This window comes from Lygodium microphyllum, chromosome 25 (assembly GCF_053477565.2).
Source record: "Lygodium microphyllum isolate KBCC chromosome 25, Lygodium_microphyllum_v1.1.10, whole genome shotgun sequence".
Lineage (NCBI taxonomy): Eukaryota > Viridiplantae > Streptophyta > Polypodiopsida > Schizaeales > Lygodiaceae > Lygodium > Lygodium microphyllum.
The window spans coordinates 68,167,759-68,192,335 of NC_141159.1; the positions used below are offsets into that span (position 1 = coordinate 68,167,759).

At 39.4% G+C, this 24,577-nt stretch overlaps 1 protein-coding gene across 1 annotated transcript; it reads right to left on the reverse strand.

Annotated features, from left to right (window-relative positions):
* Positions 1-17,746: 17,746 nt before the first annotated feature.
* LOC148014333 (uncharacterized) lies at positions 17,747-21,626 on the reverse strand. The gene is made up of 2 exons (XM_087666976.1): positions 21,206-21,626; positions 17,747-20,587 (listed from the first exon to the last, which is right to left on the reverse strand). Exons 1-2 carry the CDS (start codon positions 21,278-21,280, stop codon positions 18,854-18,856), a joined length of 1,809 nt encoding a protein of 602 aa, XP_087523102.1. The 5' UTR covers positions 21,281-21,626; the 3' UTR covers positions 17,747-18,853.
* Positions 21,627-24,577: the final 2,951 nt, after the last annotated feature.

Consider the following 24,577-nt stretch of genomic DNA (forward strand, 5'->3'; position numbering starts at 1 on the left):
AAGAGACATCCCAAATTGATGGTATCTTTGAAAGCATAGTCTAAGATGCTGAAGGTGATCTACCTTCTTACTAAATACATTGAAATCATCAATGGAAACTCTCATAAAAGTAGTAAGATATAGATCTAATATTTTGTGTAATGCTCCTTGAAACTCTAGTGGTCCATTTTTTAACCCAAAATTCATAACAGCACTCACAAATGCTCCCCATTCTGTTATAAAAGCAGTTTTATCCATATGATCTAGATGCGTTCGAATCTAACTGTATCTTGAAAAACCATCCAAAAATCTATAAATTTCATGACCTACTACATCGTCCAACAAAGAATCCATGAATGGAAGAGGGAATGGATCGGTGATAGTTGCTACATTCAATTTCCTATAGTCTACACAAACTCTTATCTTGCCATTCTTCTTTGGTACCACCACTATGGGTGACAGCCATGTGACTTCATTCACAGTCTTTATAAAGCCAAATCTAAGCAATTTATCAATCTTTTCCTTTACATGTTTAGCATAATTTGGATTCATACTGTATATTTTTTACATTATAGGTTTAGCATCTGCCTTCAATTTGATCCTATGCTGACACGCCCTTTGATCAAATCCCTTCATATCAGTATAGTGCCATACAAAAATATTTTGACTGGCTCTATCAAGAGCCTCCTCTGTCTCTGATGGAGCGTTTTCCTACTCTTTGTAAGTTTCTAGATTAAGTCCTTGACTTTCCTTGAAATAGTTTCTATTTTCTCCATCCATTTTAGTAGTCAACTGCATCATGTTATGGTTTTCTTATATCAAGTCCCTATTTTCCTACACTTTGCAAGTCTTTGGATTAAGTCCTCAACTTCCCTTGAAATAGTTTCTGTTTTATCCATCCATTTTAGTAGTCTACTGCATCATGTTACGATTTTCTTGTATCAAGTCCTTGTTTTCCTACATCAATGAGCCTACTACTTATAGTGGTAAGCCTTCTACCTGCAACAATAAACCTTCTATCTACAACAGTAAACCTTCTACCTACAATGGTATAGGTGCTTTCTATAGTGGTATTGCTATAAATACATCGTATTTAGATAGGATCTTCTCCACATCCACCTCAAACACTAGTATAATGGTAGGGTTAGCTCTCAAAAAGAGTTCTTCTCTTCATCATCTTTAATCTCGAGTGCCACATTTATTGTCTGAGCAACCAATGGATGGTATTGAGGTTGCAGTACTACTTGATTAGCTATACATAATTTGAACTCTTTACCACCATGAGAAATAATGAGTGTATTTGCTTCCTAGTCCTGCTTTAATTTGGATAATCTAAACCAAGGCCTTCCCAACAACATGTTATATGAATCCCCTAGTCCTTCCATGCGCAAAACAACAAAGGTTACCTTAAACTTTAACCCTGCAACTCGAATGAGTTGATTCTTCAAGATCCCCAAAGGTTGAAGTCTCTGCTGATCAGTCATCTTAACTTGTAACTTGTGTGTAAGATACAACTCTTTAGGTATAATGTTGACTCTCGAGCCACCATCTAATAATACATCATCAAACTTCATGCCCAAGTATTCAACTTGAATGGTAGGAACTTTATTATCTACCACCTTTGCCTGTGCAGGGATCACAAGTTGACAATCTAAAATATTCTTCTATTCCTTCACATGCTGCTACCATACCTTTCCTTGATTCAACATAATATTCTCTAAGAGTTTATCCTTAAATCCTGGAATTAGATCAAGGATCTCTTCCAAGGTGAACTACAAAGAGGATTTGGCTAAAGCCGCAAATAACTCATGTAAACCTTGAGAGTAATCATTCTGATTTAAAATTTATTGTTAACCACTATCTTGCAGCACTTTAAGTGGCAATTGTTGTTATTTTTCTGTTTGTTTTGGTAGTGGCACTCATGTAATTCATACAGCAATTCTGCGAAGCTGAGTTGTTTGGACTCTTTCTTCTTTTGCAACTTCTAAATTTCTTTAGAGCCTGCTTCCCTAGCTTTCTCTTGCTCTTGCCAATCTATCTTGTGCTTAGCTTTAACTTTGGTTATAGCTAAAATTGATGTCTCCTTTTAACAATCTTTCACAATTATACAATTTGAACAATCACTGCCTACCTTTGGCTCAAACGCATGTTGACCATTGTTTAAAACACCTTCACCTGGCACATCTTTTTGAAAAATCTCCATGTTGTTTTGTTCCAACTACTAGCCTATGACTTGCCCTTTATGACCTATCCAGGTATTTTGACTAAGACCACTATTGCATGTGCTGCTAGTTTTTGTCCATGGGGTAGTCCTGTCAATTGCATTTCTTTTTGCTCTCCATTTTGCATTCACCTTTCAGCCCTATGGCGTACCCATAGCTTGCAGTTAGGTCTTAACGTATGACCATGTCTATCACAATAGTAGCAAGGCTCTTATTACCTTTGTTGGGCATGATTCCACTACCTTAGCTAGTCATTGCCCCATCACTTAGGGGGTTGACCCTTCCTTCCAAATTCTCTAAATCCATGTTCTTGTGTCATCTTGGGTGCAATTTTATTTATCAATGCTTCCGACGGTGTTGGTTATGGTCTTGCATTCTACACCATTGGATTGTACTACCTCATGGCCTATCTTCTAACATATGATGTATGACTTCACGTTCCGAGGAGTGTTAATAACTCCCATGTCTAGCAATTGTTTCTTAATTTTCTTTTCCAACCGCTTTTCTAATACTATATTTTCTTCCATTTCTTTCCCCTTCTTCTAGTCCTTAGAAGCTTCTTTACCTTTTTTAGACTTTTTCTTTCTGCATATTTGCCACCTTTTTTCTCTCTCATCCTATGAGTCACTTGACTCCATATCTAAATCCAAAACCTGATGAGGTGGCCTCATCATTACTATTAATTTCAAAATCGGACATATCCTTGCTTTCTTTCTTTCTAGACTTGCTTTTGCCATGTCTCCTTTCAACTCTTTGTGTAGCCTCTGCCAACACATCAATTGTAGCATTTGCTTGCAATTCCACATTGGCTATTGCACTCCCAATAGTATGTAGTAAAATAAGTAGTGTCATAAGTATTATACCAATCCATGGCCTTTCCTCTGAAAGTTGTTACAAATTGTTGCCTCTTAAATTGATCCCCACACATAGTATTAAAGCCACTTGCAATTCACCATGCCTCAAATTGAGCCACATGGCAATTTGGGTTTTCTCCCTTCTTGCTTTTGGTCACAATGAGATTTGATTGATACAAATAATTATTTGGCATATACCCTAGGCCTTAAACTGCATCATGCTGCCTCAAGCAGTCAGTTATTGCTTTAAGTCTCTCCACAATTTTTGAACTAACATCGAACATAGATGTTTTTGGTCAAAACTAGAAATGCAACACCACAAAAGCAAAATTATATCATCTTGCTTTTGAAAATATATTACTTCATACAGAAACTTCGAATTTCCACCACCAACCCTTTGTCATTTTTGCTAGTGATTCAACATAGAAATACAGAGAAGCAATGGCAGGATTAGGGAAGAATCATACAACTTGCACACAGAAAACCTTTCAAACTGCATACAGGCAAATAGGTTGTCTCCCCCAAAACAGGGCCTTTTTTGACAAAGCTTCAAATTTATGGCATCATTGGAGGCATTTTTCTGTTATACTTCCACATCAAAGATTCAGGAAAGCATGGCAAGATTGCCAAAGTGTTTCAACCCCAAATCTATGCTGAATGCATAATAGGATTGAACTACCTCGTACAAGAATAGAGTAAATTGCATCATGCAATGTAGAAAATACCTAATACCTGATCAAGCAATTAGTGAGAAACTCAGAAATAATGACATAGAAACATAGAACTACGCTCTACAATACTCATATAGCAAATCAGAGATAGAAATTAGAATATATGCTAGATATGAATCATGGTGCCCATTGTCATATTGTACTTCTAAGCAAGAAACTCTAACATACAACTAGTCATGATCAAGAATAATGATCCATACATGAGAAAGACATACAATACCTCTTCAGGTCACCTTTTTCAACTACCTACAAACTGCACTTCGTGAGGCATTTTAAGATCGCTTTACACTTAGAACTACTATGACTAAGGTTCTAAACCATGCTAAGGGAAAACATAGTGTGTTGGGCCAACAGCTAACAAGGCGCCTTTACCTCCAACAATCTCCCACTTAAAGGTGAATGTGCCCCTAGTGAGGAGAGAACAAGAAAATGTGATAAAGTACAAATGTACATAAGTACAATAGGATGAGGAAAGATGTAATCTCATCCAATGCCCATCAACTTCCTAAGGAAGGCAAAACACTCCACTAAGAGACTTTTAGAGATTAGCAAATCTGTAGGATTTTGGTCAGTTGAGATCTTGACAAGTTCAATCTACATGTCCTCAATGACCTCTCTAATGAAGTGGTAAGACATCTCAATGTGCTTCATCTTCACATCGAAGAGCGGATTCTTGGCCAATTGAATAGCACTCGTAGAATTCGAATGCAATGTAGGAACCACATCAGTAATGCCAAGGTCTACCACCAAACAGTCTAACCAGAGAGTCCCCCTTGCAAGCCTCTATGGGGACTACAACATACTCTTCCTCTATAGTAGATAGGGTTGTGCATTTCTGGACCCTAGATATCCAAGAAACAGCACCTCCAGTAAAGATGAAGACATAGCCAGAAGTGAACTTCCTACTGTCTACATGTCCTACATAATCAAAGTCAATGTATCCCATGACTCCTATATCCTAGCAACCATAATAGATGCATATATCTACTATTCCCTTCACATACCTCATGATACCCTTGACGACAACCTAATTCCATCTACTAAGTGTGGACATATAGTGTGCCACAACTCCCACTGTAAATGCTATGTTAGGACGATTGGTTGTCATGGCAAACATCAAACTGCCCACTACGGATGCATAAGGGATCTTGGCCATCTTGGCCTTTTGCTCATCAAATCGGCTTGACTAACCTTCACATGAGAAGGTAAAGGATAGCCAATAGGCTTAACATCCTAAAGGACCTTGTGGATACACTCCTTCTCTAATAAGTAGAGGAGCCCTTTAGAGCAATCGCTCATAATGTGCATCCCAAGAATATGACGTGTCCCATGTCCTTCATCTCAAAGCTCTTCTTGAGCTAACCTTTCAAGGCATCTAGCTCATCATGAGCACTCGCAGCAATCAACATATCATCCACTTAGAGGATCAAATCCATAAGGCTGTCATCACGAGCCTTCTTGAGCTGACCTTTCAAGGCATCCAACTCATTCATAAGCACTCCTAGTAATCAATATATCATCAACATAGAAGATTAAAATCATAAGGTTGCCATCATGAGCCTTCTTTGTGTATAAACACAAATCCATATCACTATGGGAATATCCATGTGAATGCATAAAGGCATCAAACTTGTGGTACCATTCCCTAGGTACCTACATAAGGCCATAAAGGCTCTTCCTCAATCTACACACTAAGTGTTCCCTGCCATGTTTTGCAAAACCCTTAGGCTACTCCATGTAAATCTCATCATGCAAGTTCCCATGAAGAAAAGTTATATTGACATCCATCCGATAAATATCCAAGTCAAGCTGAGCAACCAAAGGCAGTACCAACGTAGGGTAGTCATCTTCACAGCAGGAGAAAAGACTTCATCAAAGTTGATACCATATTTCCACTTGAAGAATTCAGCAACCAATCTAGCCTTATATCTTGTTGGCTTGGAACGTCCAATGGTACTTACTCACTTGCATGGCAAAGCACGCTTTCCACTAGGCAAAGAAACCAAATCCCATGTATGATTTTTCTACAATGAGTCATCCTCTAACTACATGGCCCTCTCCCAAGAGTGACTATCACCTCTATGCATGGCCTCATCATAAGTAAGAGGCTCACCATCATCTATTATTGTAACATAAACCATAGAGGGCTCAAACTGTGCAAGCTATCCTCTATCTCTAGTGACAACATCAAAGCTGGCTGTGGGGCCTATACATCCCATGGAGCATAAAGGACCTGGGCCACTAGGGTATTGTGCTACTTGAAAGCTATCTAGTTGGCTACACAGTAGTAGGAGGTTCCTCCTAAAAGATCACCTTTTGTATCTCAACGATATGCTCAGACTACTTATGCATTTTCTCCTCATGGAAAACAACATCATGGGTGTGGATAACCTTACAAGCTTGCAAATCCCATAGGCGATAGCCCATCTCACTTGCATCCCCATTACCAAGAAATATGTATTTCTAAGACTTAGGATCCAGCTTATTGCGCTTGTCCTTGGGTACATGCCAGAAAGCCTCACAACCAAAGATATACAAATGAGCATATGAGGGAGGTTTTCCAAACCATACCTCCTTTGCAACCTAATACTTAAGAGTAGTGCATGGAGACCGATTTATCAATTGTATAGTAGTAGTAACTACCTTAGCCCAAAAATGATATGGTAAGCCTGCCTGGCTAAGCATACTACAAAGTCACTCTTGAATTATCATGTTTATCCACTCAGCCATACCATTCTCGGGGGGGACATGGGGGTGTATGGGATAGTCAATTGATGCTTTTAATACCCCTCGCATCATAAAACTTCTCAAAGGCTTTAGAGACATACTCACTCCCATTATTTGACCTTAGTTATTTCAGCCTATACACAAACTAGTTCTCAACCAAATCAAGCTAATGATGAAATGTAGCCAAGACTTCGAATTTTTGCTTAATAGGATATGCCCAGACCTTATGCATATAGTCATCAATGAAAGTAACGAAGTACTTCGTGCCACCTAACGACTTACAAGGGCATGGAACCACATAGATCCGAGGAACAATTGCCAAAGGCTCACCCATGCATGTCATACTATAATTTTTATGCAGATGAAGTGTTTGCCTGCCATATAAACAATGATCACAAGACTCAAAACATTTATAGTCAAGGAGTAAAAAATATTGCAAACGAGTAAGCATTTTCATTCTCTTCAAGGACATATGCCCAAGGTGATGATGCCAAAGAGATATATGTGGAACTGTATTCACTATTAAAATATAGTCAACTGACCCAGATACAAGCAAGGGTAGAGAGTATTGGACTTAGCACCACATGCAATGACAAGATTCCCATAGGTAATCTTCCATGAGGAATTACCAAAAGAAACCATAAAACCTGCATCATCCAAAGTGCCAACAAAGATAAGGCTCTTCCATGAGAGTCCATAGATGATGCACATCATGAAGAGTGAACATGCAGCCTGAACCAAACTACAACTAGACATCACCAATAGAAACTATCTCCAATGTTAGGTCATTACCTAAACAAACAGATCTGATTAAACTGTGATAGGAATAAAACCACTTTTTATGAGGGGTCACATGAAAAGAAGCCCCTAAATCTATTAGCCAACACTGAGTATACCCTACAAAGCATCAGTCTATTGTGAAGTCTCAAGAGAAGAAGCTACAAGTATGAAATCATCATCAGAATTAGTGTGCACTGCATTGATCTCTTCAATCTTGACATTAGACTTGCTAGGGCAATGCTATGATCATCATTTTTTTCCTATGCTTTACCCTTGCCCTTTTCTTTACGCTTGTCTTTGCGCATTTTATGGCACTGCAACCAAATATGCCATGCTTTTCCATAATAATGACAAGTCAATGAGGACTTATGGCCACGAGACTTACTAGAGACTATCCATGTGACTGAGAGTGAGACTATTGAGAGTCTTTGGCATGGCAATCATTACTGCCCCTACCATTATTGCCTCTAACTGTCAAAGCATGAGGGGTGCGGGAAGCATTGACATTATTCTTGTTAACCTCTTCAATCAAGCGTGCACCCTCTACATCCTACAAATGTAACCCATCTGTATTAGGTATGTTGGCACACATAATAGTAAAAAATGTATCCCATGATTCAAGCGCGGTGTAACTAAGAGAAACAAGGGAAGATGAGTGCCCTTGAATTTGATTCTCTACGAAGACAAATGGTTGATAATGGAATGAAACTCATTTAAGTGAGCTGACATAGACCCTCCTTCATGCAAAGTTCCATGAGTTGCTTCAACCACACCAATATATCTGAGAAGCAAGGCTTTGCTTGTCATAGACATTGTGAATCTTTTCCCATATTCCCATGTGGACTGCTAGTAGAGACAACATTATAAAATACCTACTTAGAGAGGGATAATATGATGGTGGACTTACATAGCTCATCTAATTTAGCCCAATCATATGCATCAATAAGTTTGGGCTTGACACCCTTATGTTTCAAGGGCCTAACTTGCATTTTATGCACTAAAACTTGCCTGATTTGGGCCTTCCAATAGCTATAGTTGGTGCGATCCGACTTATCAATATTAAAGATAGCACTGTCAGTCGAGCCACTAGCCATAAAGGCAAACAAGTGCACAAACTATCAAAACAAGCTGCTATAATTACTGCAAATAATCCTAAATCTGGTACTAGATCAAGCTAAAAACAAGGGATATTGTCCACAAATTCAATGCAAAGAACTCAACTAATGAGTTATCCACAAACTCAACACAAAGAACTATCAAGTGAAGGTGACTTCTCGCATAAATAGTGTACTAAATTGCAATTACAGCATGCTAAAAATGAAGTACATCAGTAAGAGATCAATGTAAAAGAGGGCAATCACTGATATAAGACAAACTGCTAGGAATAGCTCCAACTACTAGCAATGAGCGAATATGCAACTAGCACCAAGAACTATCAAAGAGCATGTGTGTCAAATTGAGATACATCCCATAGGCATAACCATCATGCATAGAGTGGGTCTCATGAGTAACAGAAGAGACCAACTAGAGCCACAATGGATTGAGCAATGTAACAAAAGCTCAGTAAGACATAACCAACCAAGATGCATACATCAATGACAACATCTTGATAGAGATAGGTCTGCAACGGCCCAAAAGTAATGTTAGATCAACCCACTAAGCATCAATTGCATACATAAATCATGACAAGAGCATGTACATGTCACCAAGTCCCATAGTCTCACTATAAGACCCTCAAGCTCAACCGCATAACCAAAAGCTCAATGTAATCTCCAAATGTCAAGAAGTGGCTCCCATTAGAATAAAAGTTGAATGCCATACAAGCAAACAAAGCTCAAAGCATCATGTGGAAGGCATCCATACATCCAAGATCCAAGTAACTGTTGGGGTAAAAGGCCCTTGGGCTTGCCCGTGTACAGTGACTACCCATATTCTTTATTCATATATATATATGAAAGTGCAATAAGGTTGTCATAACATTGTTGACAACACCTACATTGTGTGTGCTCTTCTCTCCCACGTCTCCTGCATCCCTTTCAACTGGTATCACAGCAGGTCCTTCGCAAGCACTTCCCAGCCTTCCCCTGCATCTACACGAGGTATGAGAGCTTGCTTCTCACTCAGTTCTCAGTCATTCTTTGACATGAACAGCAAGGTTTCATAAAAAGGCAGCCATAGCTTCCATCATTGAAGCTTGTTCTCTTCACCTCTTGCTTGGACTTGTCCTAGGCTTGTGTAGGCCTATTGTAGGCCTTCGTTGGGCTCTTGCTTATCCCCTACCCACCCTGATTTGACCCCTCAAGTACAGTAGCATGCTCACGTTTTATTTGCGCCTGTTTGCAAAAATGGCTCAAAAATCACTCTTTTTGTCATATCTCGGGCATTCGGAACCCGATTCAAGCAAGATAAGAGTCTAAGTTAGGGTTTTGGCATGCTCTGGATGCGATGGTGATGTTGGATTTGCCAAATTCTGATGACAATATATTATGCAATAGATTTCAAGTCTGAGACAACATGTATTTGTATGCCTATGGCTTATGTGATGCTTCTACTGATATCTATTGATACTGGATCACTTGTGGATATTATGCCTCTTATGTGAGATGCATTTGGAGCTGATTTAGCTCAGCCATTGACTATTTTGAACAATCCCAAATCTATCCAAAACAGGGCAGCCACCTGTTACTTCAATTTTATGCTTACAGGTCTTGGCATTTGATGCCCGATTATGCCCGGTTGGTGCCTATACATATGGCAATGTATGCCTATGGATTTGAGCACTAATTTGCTCAATTTACAGAGGTTATATGCTACTGGAAACTTCAGGGTTGAAGCTATTTATGCTACAGTTGGGTTTTTTTGCCTATTGGTCACACGGGGTGCTCCCGGCTACTCGATATGATGTCATGATGTATTTGGACTATACCATATGTCTTGTTTATGCTCTGGAATGCTTTTGAGCTGAGATTAGAGCTCGATTTGGGTTTGAGTGTCACTTCTTTGTAGCTGGCATTTCATCTATGACATGATTTAAGCCTAGGCTACCCAGTAGTACGGGTTATGATGTCTTGGTGAATGATTTATGCTTTGGCTATGGATGGCAGTTGTTTGAGCTCGTCTCGACATTCATTTGAGTATTCCCTTGAGCAGTTGGATATTGACTTGGCTTTTTCCATTACGACTTGGCTTTTTCCGTTACGACCTTGGATGCTATATGGGATTTGATGCTCTAATTATGGATCTTGGCTATTACTTGGATGCACTTACAGGTATTGAGCAGTGAACTGCTCCCTTGTTTTGGTAGTTGCCTATTGAGCTGTGATTGCTCGTTTGCATTTGATATGCGGGATACTTACTGATCAGTGGACTTGGATAGCGCTTGGGATTTACAGTTATGGTGTCCTGCTTCTCTATTGTATGGCATCTATGCTATTTGGGCTGCTATTGCCCGTGTATGTCAAGGAACAATTGATCTTTATGGCCACCCGTGTATGCACATCGTCTATTGCTATGTATTTTATAGAGCCTCTTACCTGGATGCTTTTACACAGATATTTAGGCTTTTATTGGAGCTTGATTCTTGCAGGTTTATTTGCCACATGTCGTTCTTGGCTAGACATGTATGTCAGTACATGGTATGAGACACTGCAAAGTTATGTATACTCCTATGTTTTGGGGATGCTTCTACATTTATGGCTCCGAGGAATTCTTATGCTTTTATGGCTGCGAGCTACAATGGTTGGATATGTCATGCTTTTGTCTGCTAGGTTTGTCCATGTGGGAGCTTTTGCATCCGTGGTTGATGCCTTTGTGTTCTCCCCTTCTGGTTTGGATGAGTCCCCTTTGCAGTATGCTATGACGACTTCCAACTCTTCTAGTCATGCAAACAGTCCTCTTGATGAACCTGTTCTCTCTTATGAGAGTTCCCTTGATTCTTTGAGCTCCTTGGATGTATTGGACAGCCCTACTCATGCTACTATAGAGCAGCTGTCCTCTTCTACAGGTTTTACAGGTTATGTTTGCTTTCATTGTGGAAAGACAGGGCATGTGAAACATAAATGCTTCAAGTGGATTAGAGAGCAGAAAAGATTGCGCCGCACTAGACATGAGAGCAAAGTCAGTGATACAGTAGGTGAGACCACCGTTGATAGTGGTATGGTGCATGTAGTTACCCATGATGATGCAGCTGAGCCTAGACTCCTGGCATCATGTTACCCTGCAGATTACTTGCTCAGTGATATGGCCTATACCTTTGATTGGCTTTTAGACAGTATGGCATCTTGTCATGTTACTCCGCATAGAGATTGGTTCTCTTCTTATAGGGAGGTTGACGAATGTATTTCTTTGGGCCTTGAGCAAGATTGTCATGTTATTGGTACATGGAATATACACTTGGCTTTGCCAAATGGGTCTTCTCTTATGCTCCGTGATGTCTTGCATATACCTACGCTCAATAAGAGCCTAATCTCTGTCTGTCAGTTGCAAGGTGCAATATATTATGTCTCTCTTGGGGATACTTCATGGAAAATCTATCGTGGTTGCTTGGTATTGGCCAGAGGTGCTAGATATGGTAGTGATTATGTAGTGCATGTCTCTCATGTGGGAGATTCTATGGTTGTAGCTATGCAGATACCACATGCATTGTTATGGCATTGTTGCCTAGGCCATGTACGACACGCTGAGATGGATGCTTTATGTGATATGGGCTTATTGCCTACTCTTCCCCATGCTACTTGTCCTCATTGTACTCATGGTCCGTGGAGAGCCTCTTTGGCTTATGGCGATCGTGTGAGGCATGCTCCTCTAGATCTAGTCCATGTTGCAGTATATGGGCCTATGCCTTCCCAGTCACTTGGTGGAGCGTCGTATTTTGTGACATTCATGGATCATGCTACCCACAGTGTCTGGGCTTGCCCTTTGGTACGGATTGAGGATGATGTTACTATGCTTGGCAGGTTTATGGATTCTGCTGGTAGCAAGCCTAGATGCTTACAGATGGATTATGAGAGTCATTCTATCTCTCCCAGCTTACGGATCTCTTGTTAGCAATATGCCATTAATTTCTTATGCCTACGGTATTATGGGATTGCTCATGGCATGTGCCTGAATTTACAGGCAAAGGTTGCTTCTATGCTTACCACAGCTAGGTTGTCTTATGGCTTTTAGGTTGAGGCCCTTATGACGGCAGTCTACTTGGTTAATTAGACGTCATGTTTCTCTTTGGATGTTATTACTCCGCATGAGACATGGAGTGGCATGAAACCCTCCTATGATCACTTGAGGATGTTTGGCTGTCAGGCATCTGTCTCAGTATGCCACATGAGCCTATGTCACGCAGATGCATACTCCTTAGTTATGGAGATGGTGACTTTACGGCTTACAGGTTTTGGGATTTGGATGCCCAATAGGTTCTACGTAGCCATCATGCTGTCTTTTATGAGACGCAGACACCTCTCACGCCTCTTGATGCGCATTCAGTGCGCTTTATGGCTAATTCTACAGCCATATGTCAGTCTTCCACTTCGCTGAGGCTGCATACTGTCTTAAGACCCCTTCTGACTTGTGTCCGAGATGCTGGCCCTCTTTCAGTGATTGACTCTGGAGAGTTTGGATGCTCTCTGCTGTCTTGTATGTGCCACACTGATGTTATGCGCTACTCTGATGATGATGATGTACAGCCTTGCACTCATGAGTTATGCTTGATTGCTCTGTTGTATGGAGCTGCGAGATGACTTGCCTCTTGGATGTCTTGGACTCAGAGATTCCCAACACTTATTGCACAGCTCGCTTTCCGATTGGGCATTGGGTGAGATGTCATGATTCCTCACCTTGTCTCTTTTCTTTTGTTTTATTTTTTCACTCCCTGGCCAATTGGCCTTTTAGTGGGAGGTTGTTGGGGGTAAAAGGCCCTTGGGCCTGCCCGTGTACAATGACCGCCCATATTCTTTATTCATATATATATGAAAGTCCAGTAAGGCTATCATAACATTGTTGACAGCACCTACATTGTGTGTGCTCTTCTCTCTCGCGTCTCTTGCATCCCTTTCAGTAACATACATCTCGGAGCATCCGATCCAAGTATCTTGCAAAGCCCTTTACTAGAGCATCAAATAACCATATATAACAATGAATGATAGTCAATTTCATGATTTAAAGCTCCAATATCAACCTAAATGAGATCCAAAAGCATAACCAACCATGTAGCATGAACTATAAGCATCAATATATCACCTGAAACAATCAGTAAGCACCCGAGAGCAATAAGCATATGCTTTCGTGCTGATAAAATAGCATTCAGTCGTATAGTAAATAACAATGAAAAAAACTTTGTAAAAGTGAGCAAAAGAGAGCTCAAAACACACCAAAGTCATCTCACATCAATGCCATAGCACCGCCCAAGTATCCGACATCAATGTATAAGCATACGGACATCCTGGGAAGCATATACAAAGCTTCAATGTCTGAGAAAACTCTATTCAGACCTGTATAACAATAGGTGTGTTGTTTATGACAATAAGAAATGGAGATCAAGAGCTCTAAGACTCAAGTGACCAATGCTAGGGAGTGTCATGGATGATTGGTAGTGATTGCCAAGAGAGCCAGGAGAAGTACCAAGAGCTGGAGAGTGGGGCAGTCTGATCAGGGGGAAGGGGGCAGCAAACAGGCATAAATCATGCTGATTTTGTTGCTCCTACTATTGGTGTTGAGTGCTACTGAGCACTTGCTGAAGCTTGAGCAATGTTCTTGAAGCTCCGGAACATGCCTCAAGTGGAGGGAGCAATCACTAAAGAAGTGGGAGCAAGATTCATACCTCTAGAAGAAGAATCCATGGCTACCATTGAAACTGTGAGCTGAAGCTTTTCTCCACAAGCTGAAGCAATGCCGGGTCATGCTCAAGCTCTTAGGGAAGATGGCTCTGATACCAGTTGAAGGGAGTGAGTCATGAAGTGGAAGCACGGAGTGGAGGCAAGAGCTATGGTAGAAGGAGCAAGAGCAAGAGAGAGACACACAAGATGTGGGAACTCCAACAGTCACAATGTATGACTGGCTTTCCCTTTATTCAAATGTCACTAAAAGAATAAAGAATGAAGTGACAGTGATGGGCACCCGCCACCTATAGTGTATAGGTGTGCGGGTATGTGGGTATTGTTAGTGTAACTAATACATGGGCGGCTAGGCAGCACAGGCAGCTTTACCCCCAACATTTAGCTAACATCATTGATAATGTCAAGGCGAGGGCTCTGTTTTTTGAAACATGGTCTCTTTTCGTCTCTAACAAAAGAAAAGTTTTTTACATCTTGGCCTTGGCACACTTGGCAATAAGCTACTTGTTTGGCACCATTGGTTACACATGAGAAGCAACCACTCACCTATAAAAACTTTTTGGGAGGTCACTCATCTTGATAATATCATCACTCAGATACACTTAATTGCCAAGTGACTATCCTCCAGGCTAGTTCTTGCTGTTTTATACTACAAAATATAGTTTTAATAAGCTTGACTTGAGAGAGTTTCTCAAGTACTTTCACTTATGAATCGGCATATAACACTTCATTAATAACAAGAATTATCATCATCATTAAAACATGGTTAGCACTAGTTTCAAATGTCACCTTGATCGTATTTAAGCATTACAATTAAATTTTCTAAGCATGCATGTATTTAATGAACTGCATGTGTTTAATGAAGCGCAAGTGTGCGAATGTGACAAATTTCCATAATAATTTACTTTTTAAACATTAAATAACATGTTTTTGAAGTAAATATTTTTGCACGATGCTTTATTTTAATAGAATGTGTACACACATTATTTATTAAGGTGAATTGAGTTTATTAAGGTGCAAGCACATTGTTTATGACATAACTATGTTGCATTTTTATATTGCCCTTTGAGTATTTGGAATATCAACCTAGATACTATGAGCTAGATATTCTTTATGTTATAACTTGAAGACCTAGATGATTCCATCATCATGCACATCGTAATTTGTAAGTGAATTGAGATCTTATATATAATATACAAATTAAATGTTTACATATCATTTTAGATTTTGTGATTTGAAGCCGCAATCCATTCTTTTCCATGAAAGTTGACATTATCTATTCTTTGTTTGTTGATATTGTGAACAATGACATTACATACCATTTGTTTGCAAAAGGGGAGCAATGTTATCCAACCATGGATCATGTAGGTTGTTAGATGCCATATAGCCTCTCTTATATTGTAGCATGCGTATTCTTGTACAGAACCAAATGGTTTCCTAGAAGAAACCATGGAAGGAGTCTGAGAGGTATTGAAAAGAAATGAGATTGGATTATATGGGAGGTGTTCAAAAAATGAGGTTAGATTGGAGTTGAGGTACCAAAGCAATACAACTACAAAATGAGTGCACACAAAAAGTGCAAATGACAAAATACTGAAGTGTCTCTTAGATCAAGGCAAAAGTTTTTGTTTTTTAAAGTTTAAAGGTGAATAGAAAAATAATATTTTTAAAAAATTGCACCAAGGATGCTTTAAAAATTTTTAAGGGAGGCGAAAAATACCACTCTAGAGAATGAGTTTGGAGGCTTTTTGTCACCTCTTTTCTAAAGTCACATTAAGGGCAAGAAAATGTATGTTTGCTACCAACATTATAAAAATTTTGCTTGCCAAATAGCTTTAGCATATCAATGACAATATGTTTCTCATCTAAATAGAAGCCAATAATTTATCATGTCTTCTATGTTAACCTAAAATCAATTTCTAACAACAATAAGCATTTTATCATTGGCAAGACCAAAGGCCCCTTAATTAATAACCGATCTAATTATTGATTTTTATAGCACTAAAGAACAAAAGAACATATTATTTTTTAAATGCCATAAAATGCAAAAACTAAATGTCAACGTGTTAGGGAGATGATAGCATGCAAGAAGAACAAGGCGTTTAGAAAGCACCATATCCTAAAATACAAAAATGATAAGGTGCTTAAAAGGCTAATTATGATTGTTTTTCCATTATACTATTTATTTCATTAATTGTTGAATTGATTTGGCATAAAGTGTACTTTATCAACAAGCCCCTCAACAAGGTAAATATCACACTAAGATTAGATTTAATGTTTATACAAATGTTATGGTAGACTTAAATAAATTACTAATTTTTAACCTTCTTTAATAAGTTGAACATGGATTAGCTCTTATTACTTGTTTCACATGAATAGTTAATAAAAATATAATTACTAAAGGCACAATAATGTATAATAATCAATCCTAACCGACAACAATTGGTAATTTCACATATATTGAGAATAGATAGTAACCAAATAAATACATGTCCAAAAATCATACAAAGGTAATAACATAAACGCCTTAATATACTCATTTACTATCAAATCTTAGAGCTATTTAAACATTAGCAACTAACAAATCCTGAGCCAAGATTTTGATCATGAAATACAAGGCCCAATGCTTGCCATCTACTAGGTGACCAAGCTCAACTCAACTCTCTTTGAGATTGAGCTTGGAGCTAAACCTAGCTCTCTTTGAAATTGAGCTTGGCCAAAGCTTAATCTCAAAAAGAGTTTCATTGACCTTGGCCACAAGGCCAATCTCAATCTCTAGTGAAGAAAGCTTGGCCAACACATAAAGTGTTTAGATGAACTTTGGCCCCATGACAAAGAGAGATATAAATGTGTTTTACCACATAGCTAAGCTCAATCTGAAAGACATAAACTCAACCTCAAGAATAGTTGAGATCAAACTCTGTCTAGAGTTTGAAGTTTCACCTCAATCCCAAATAGAGTTTAATCGAGCATCGTGAAGCTCAATCAGAGAGAGAGAGAGAGAGAGAGAGAGAGAAAATGAGCTTCAACACATGATTGAGCATGGCCATGTCAAAGAGAGAAAATGAACTTTTGACCACATGGCCAAGCTCAATCTCAAAGAGAGTTTGATTGAGCTTGACCATGGTAGCCAAGCTACACCAAAATCTCTTTGAGATTTTTCTTGGCCTCGTGGCCAAGCTCAATCTCAATGAGAATTTCATCTCCACTCTCTTCAAGATTAAGTGTACTCATAGGAGCAAGCTCAATCAAACTCTCTTCGAGATTGCACTTGGCATGGGGACCAAGCTAGCTAGGTGGTCAAGCTCAATCTCAAAAGGGGATCAGATCTCAACTCTCTTTAAGATTGAGGCTTGCACTATCACCAAGCACATTTCAACTATCTTTGAGATTGAGCTTGACACCTAATTTTCTCTAAGAAACAACCATCCTAGCCAAAACTCTGCAAGCCAATCTGCTTTGTTGAGGAATACAAAATCAAGATTAGTCAAACCACCTATCTAAAAAGCCCCCCCAAGTCCCCAAGTTCTGAGTCACTTGTACATTCCCTTGGCATATATCACATACACCACACAGTCGTCCTTATAAAGAGCCTTGCCACTGACATTTGCGTTTGTGCAGTTCAATAAAATCGCTGTACTGAATACATTTACAAGCCCAAGTCTCAAACCACTGCATGCCCACAAGAACCATGGAAAATGCACCTTGGGTGTGTTAATCTTAGTAGTTTCTGAGTGTTCAGAGCCGCAATGCTTTAAACCAAGTTAAGAGATCGGCACAATACATTTCATGCTTGATGAAAGTGAATGATGATCGTCAATTAAAGTTTGATTGTGCAGTAAGCTAGAAGATTGACATACTAGCATATGGAAGTCAAATCTCGTGCTTCAGGAAAAGTATCAAAAGCAATCACAGCTGAAGAAATTGATGGCAATAAAGTCTTCACTACTAGCTCAGCCAATACACATCCCAAGTTAGCATCAAAAGATCAAGACATGCACAGTAAAGAAAATGTCAATTTGGCTTGATTCAGCTTAGTCACCTAGAGTCCATGATACCAAGATGAAGTAAGCAATGAGTTGTCAACTTATTCACCTCAATCCTAAGTTCACAGACCATGGCATAAGTTAAGCTCCCCTTCATGTACTGAACTTCATCTTTAAGACATCAGACCTAGTGTAGCCTTTCCCAAGCCCCAATCAGTATAGTCTGCTTCCATATAGAGCTGGATTGTGCACCATTATTGTGTGAATTGTTGAAGCATAGTGTCAAAGAATGTTTATGGTGCCAGAACTGGACTGAGCAAGCTTGAGCAAAAGGAGAAAAGAAACCACAAGCAACCTTTACATTTGTTCAAAAGTGACACAACTGCACCAGATGCATCTTATGCTTTTAAAAAGAGGCAGCATTTGAAGTTTCTTCCAAAAGAAAGAAGGGAAGAGGCACCATCAATGAAAATATGCACAACAGAGGCTGCAGTTCATCAGGAAAAAAAGTGATGTGTAAGTACCTCAAAGCCCATACATTTGAAAACGTCAACCTGTATCCTGTATAGCTTACTAGATGCTCATTGCTACATGGCATCAGCTCTGGTAATAAAACTGAAATGGCCTAAAACTTTCCTTTATTTTAGGAATCTGGTCTGCACATTGGCAGCAGAACAACAAGGTTTTGAATGCCCCCTTTCCTCCTAATGCAGGGTGTTCTAAGATCGTTGCTGTAAGAAGGCTATCCAGTTAACAACTATGACCAACATTTGAAGACCCTGTTGCAGCAGGATTCATACTTTGTCGGTGTAGTTCCTTTTCATCAGTTGCAGCAAAATTTGGAGACCTTGTTGCAGCAGGATTCATATCTTGTTGGGGTAGTTGCTGTTCATGAGTCACACCGAAATTTGGAGACCTTGTTGCGGCACGTTTCATACTTTGTTGTTGTAGTTGCTTTTCATCGGTTGCTTCCATTGGGTTGAACTGTAGGGCCTTTGTACCCATTAGGGAGCTAGGTCCATCTCCAATACCTAAAGTCTCCCATATGGAGCTGCGTGCTGCTTCAACTGGATCATCTATGCGCAAGGTCTTCGGTACCCAAAGACACCCTTCACCAGCTTCAGGTGGTGAACTTACTAGCCGATGCTTTCGTGCAGTTTTACTCATCTCAGAATCAGGAGTTGTTGGTATCACTGTGGGCGTTAGTGGTACTGATATTGATGGAGTGACTCCAGCAGCTGTGGAGCCAGGACCCCATGGCATACCCAATGGACGAGCCCAATCTGACTGTGGTATGTACATAGCCGATTGCATTATAGGCCAAGGCAGACTAGCCCAAATATTTCCCGATGCTCCATTCCAAGAAAGAGGATTTGGTTGGGGCATAACTGGGGCAAAACTGACACCCACAGATGCAGCAGGGAAAGGCTCATTGCAAGTGGAGTTGACACCATAGTGCCATGATCCATGTACTTCACTATAGGCTTTGCCACACAAATCAGTTGTGACTTCACCTTGTGCATTGACCTCAATGGCAGGTGATTCCAAATTTAGATTGCCTTCGCAAATTTCAATCTCAACAGGTTGGCTAGTAATGCAAGATGCAGATGCTGATTCATCAGTAGGTTGTTCATCCCTCGGTGTATCTATTTCACGTTTGACATTGCTTTGGTTAGTGATGTCATTGCATAAGTGGGGCCTGTGACCCACTAAGACGTTGTAACTAGCATCTGTAGTTTTTTGTTCCATGTGGATAGGAGGGGCAATCTGCTTAGAATGCCCATAGTTACTGAATGCCGTAGCTCCAAGCATGTTGGAAGATGTTGCAGCCAAATCCTGACAAGCATTAATCATCCTGCTGGAACTTTGATTGTCCAGAGACCCAAGAGGACCTCCTGCTAAAGGCACCATACATGACCTCAGATGTGTAGAATGCCCAGTTGTGATTTCACTACTTCTACGAGATGTCTTGGATGCAGGAGTCTTTTCATTTATAGGCTGACATGCAGCGGACCTTTCAGAGACAACCCCAGATGTGCACTGCTTTTGCTGAGTTGCTGAGTTTTTGTGCTTCCTACAACCAGCACCAACTGGAACATTTCGTAGTGTCCCACCTGCAGTCCAATATCTTTGGCAATTTTTACAAAAGTGACGCGGCTGGTTCACGTTATAATTGTTATAGTAACAGAACTTTGTATCCCAGCTATTGCAACGAGGGCATGCAAGTGGCTTCACAGGTTTCTTGGTCATCTTGGCATTAGGGGTGTCAAAACCCTTAATGATGCCTTCCTTAATCTCACTTTGTGTCCGATTACTAAGGGGGTGGTTAGTAACAAAAACTCTTTTCGTGCTTGTCACTGCAATGCCTAGATCATTCTGCGCCGCAATGGTACCATCATTACTTCCTGACGAACTCCCTAATTCTTCTGAAATGTACACTGAGCTCCCTTCCTCTTCTGTATAGGGGAGTACTGACACATTTTCCTGCAAAAACAAACACAGGATAAATAAATCATTATTGAACGAGGTTATGCCTCTAGTCATCCACGTCCACTTTGATTCTTCTCGTCCAAAAAAGTTCATTTGTAACCCAATCTATAACTGTTCCAAATCTTTCACCAATACCTCAAATATTTCCGACCAATGTTCTCCCCATTATTGACAATCTTGACAGCAGAAAAGCCTTCTCTCTCTTTCAATACCACCTCTCTTGTTCAAAAAATAATCAAGTTCCAAACAATAATAGACAAAGGCATCGAGCTTTGAAGCGGACTACTGCAATCAAATACTTGGGGAAAAGCAGTTCTTGGACATGAGATTGAAAAAGAAAATATTTAAAAAAGAATGCATAAGTCGATTTTAAAAACCAGACAATAACGAATGGCTGAAACAAGAATGTATATAAGTGATTAAATAGAAACCAGACAGTAATAAGACCGGGCTGCAAAAAGAATACATATGGTAGATTTTTTTTTAAAGGAAACAGACAATAAGAATTGATCTTTAAAAACAGACAGTAACTCTGAGTTGTTTTGGTGTTCAAGAAGAATCAAGAAGATAGAAAAATGAGAGAGAGAGAGAGAGAGAGAGAGAGATCCTAACTTGTTTGCAAGGGATCGCAGGGCGACGATGAGCAGGGGAGATGTCGGTGTCTGCTGGTTTGAGACTCATCTTCATCGGCCAGTGACCCAAGAGCGCGCTTGCGTGTCTCTACAATGGGTCCATGGCCTTCTTGGCAACGGCTGCGCCTTTGCTATATGGGTATATACTGTCCCCTGTCCCGGACGAAAAGAAACGCAGAGAAGCAGAGCAGCAGCTTCAGTATCTTCTTTTTTTGTCTCCTTTTTCTTTTCTCCCTTTTATTCCTTTTCCAAATGCCTGGTGCTGATGATCTTTCTGCTATTGGAACGCAAGCCTTTTCTTCTTCCTCCTCATCATCATCATCACCATCATCACACCGCCATGGAAGCTCTCACAAAACCACCACCAAGAGAGGACAAAGAAGAGAGGGGCAGAAGGAAATATGCAACACGGGTGGTGATGACAGAATTTTGGGTGGGGGGGGAGAGTGGAAATTTGTGAGGGAAATTTATTTTTACAATTTTTACATTCTCTGTTAGACCTTTTCGGGGGGGTAAAAAAAACTGGAAAATGTATGGAGAAATTGTAATCTTGCAGATTTGTATTTTCTTTTTTGCCCTTTTTTTTAAAAAAAAAAACCTGGGTCCAGGGGGGGGGAAAATGTGGATAAGGCAAAACGACGACGGCGCCTGGCAAATGATCCCCGAATGAGGCCAAAAAGGGTAGGTTCGGTACTCAGTAAATACTCCACCCCTTTTGCCCTTTTTCATTCTCTGAAAAAAGTAAAAACAACGCAGCAAAAAAGGTCGATATGCTTTTTTTTTTTTCCCCCAATGTCACCTAAATTTCTAAATTCTAATTGAAAAGAGCTCTTTAAGGCTTTCTCTTTTGCTTTAATGCATCCTATCTTTTAATTAAAAATGCAAAGTGCATGCAATCTATCCTATCTACCTCTATCCATACTCTCTATACTAGCTGCCATGCCCGGCACCCGCTCCGGTGTGAATCATTGTGAAGCTCCCAAGACTAGCTGGAAACTGCTTTCATTCAGCATTTAATAATTATTTTTTAAATGTGTGTTGCACCTATTAAAACATGAACTTCAACCTTCAATATTTCCACATCGATGCAAGGATCAAATTTGCAAGATGCTCTCGAAACATGATGCAAAGAGCACATTGTAGACCGCCAACAACGAAAGGTAAGTCCATTGGTGAATATAGATGGATGGATCAATCTAAAGCCAAATGTGCAATCAGATAATGCTACCATCATTAGGATGTAGCAAAGCCTCAATGAAAGGACAACATAATGTATATTTAAAAAAACGTCAAAAGTTTTCAAAATAGTTTTTCTTCTATAAAAGGACATTGTCAGTGAGCATAGGAGCATCCATGACATTTTCTAGTGGTGATGCTTGCATGTTTATTTTAAACAAACGGTTGCAAGCATCGTTTTCCTAAAACAAATGCACAAATCACCTGTTAGGATGAGACTTGTGTGAAAGAGAAAATGAAATGAAAAAAAAAATCATACACTAGATATCAATGTTTGCCAAGCGTGCAAAAAACTCATACGGAGTGTTAGATGGCTATACCAAATCACTTTGATTATATTGCCCCTTGGTTTCACTATGCCATGCTTACTTTTCTGAACACTATTACACTATTTGTGTTATTTGGATTCTTTGAAGAAAGCATCTAATTCAAATGCAACTGTAATATTAAAAGAAGAAAGACCTAATTGGAAGGTTTTTAGTTGACTATGAAGCCTAGCATTATGTCTTCGAGTAACTCTTAACCATACTCTATGTAACCATAGAATTGGTTCCTTTAATAGAGGACGCAAAGCTGGTGGCATCCTCTAATAACGATACTATCCAATGCTGCAAACAAAAGATATGCAAAGTCTAAATGAGAAAGAGAAATATATATATACATGAATGCATTCATGGGGCATATGCACGCACGCACACACACACACACAGAGTGAGTGTGTGTGTGTGTGTGCCATATTTCGAAAATAAAATTAAAAATGTAAATCACAAAAAGTTTCAACTAATAACATATGTAATCAACATCCATTAAAATAAAATTGGCTCTATGTGAAGGCAAGGGTAAACACTTGATGCATGCAAGCCAATACATGATGATACCTTGTTATAGATGGAAGACAAAACCTTGGAAATAAGGTCTTTATTTAAGAATAATATTTGTGATAGTGGACAGCATATGGAGCCTTCGGCCTCAAGGGTTTACAAACTCGCATTTGCAAAGAGTTTTGATCTAACGCAATAATTAGTAATCCATAGTCCTTATACCTAGTTGCAAAAGTTGGTTGATGACTTATAAGTTGTAACTTAATATATCTCAAATTAATGCACCTTATACATACACAGTGGACCCTTGAGGTCTTAAGCATGTCGACATAGATGTAGAGTCAATGTATGCACACATTCATGTTATTAACTGATGCTAGTGGGTATAAAAGGGCTCCTTATCATGATCCAATATACCTTCCATAACCATTATGTCATACACATAACTCAATCATCAAGCTCGTTTTCACTCCTTACATAACCAATTACCAATGGTAGGTTCATATTAAATCCTAATCCTTTACATTTATGTCGTCAATATCGAGCCCTTCAAAAGTAAACTAAGTTATGTGGCAGCATAGGGCTCAAAATCAAACCCCTCAAAAGTACTTGAAATTCAATAGCAAGCAACATTGGGTACCACTAACAAGCAATCCATAACACATCACATGCTCAATCATTTTTATAACTCTATAGCTTATCTTGAAGCTAACATCAAGGTCTTAGTGAAAACATGTTAGGTGGCATAGGTTTTTTACTCCTCTCTCTCTCTCTCTCTCTCTCTCTCTCTCTCTCTCTCTCTCTCTCTCTCTCTCTCTCTCTCTCTCTCTCTCTCTCTCTCTCTCTCTCTCTCTCTCTCTCTCTCTCTCTCTCTCTCTCTCTCTCTCTCTCTCTCTCTCTCTCTCTCTCTCTCTCTCTCTCTCTCTCTCTCTCTCTCTCTCTCTCTCTCTCTCTATATATATATATATATATATATATATATATATATATATATATATATATATATATATATATATATATATATATATATATATATATATATATATATATATATATATATATATATATATATATATATAACTATTCCCCCCTTCCTCCTCCTCCACTTCTCTCTTTCAAGAGGTTTCAACTTTCCTCCCTCTCCCTCTATGCAACCCCTCTCATCTATTGTGCAAATGTTGTAGCCTCTACAATAGCACGAGCACTTGCAATAGTCAACATCTGTGCATCAACACCTTTTGTTGGGGGATTCACATGTTGTCCATTGCATCACAAGGAATGAATGACCTAACCCT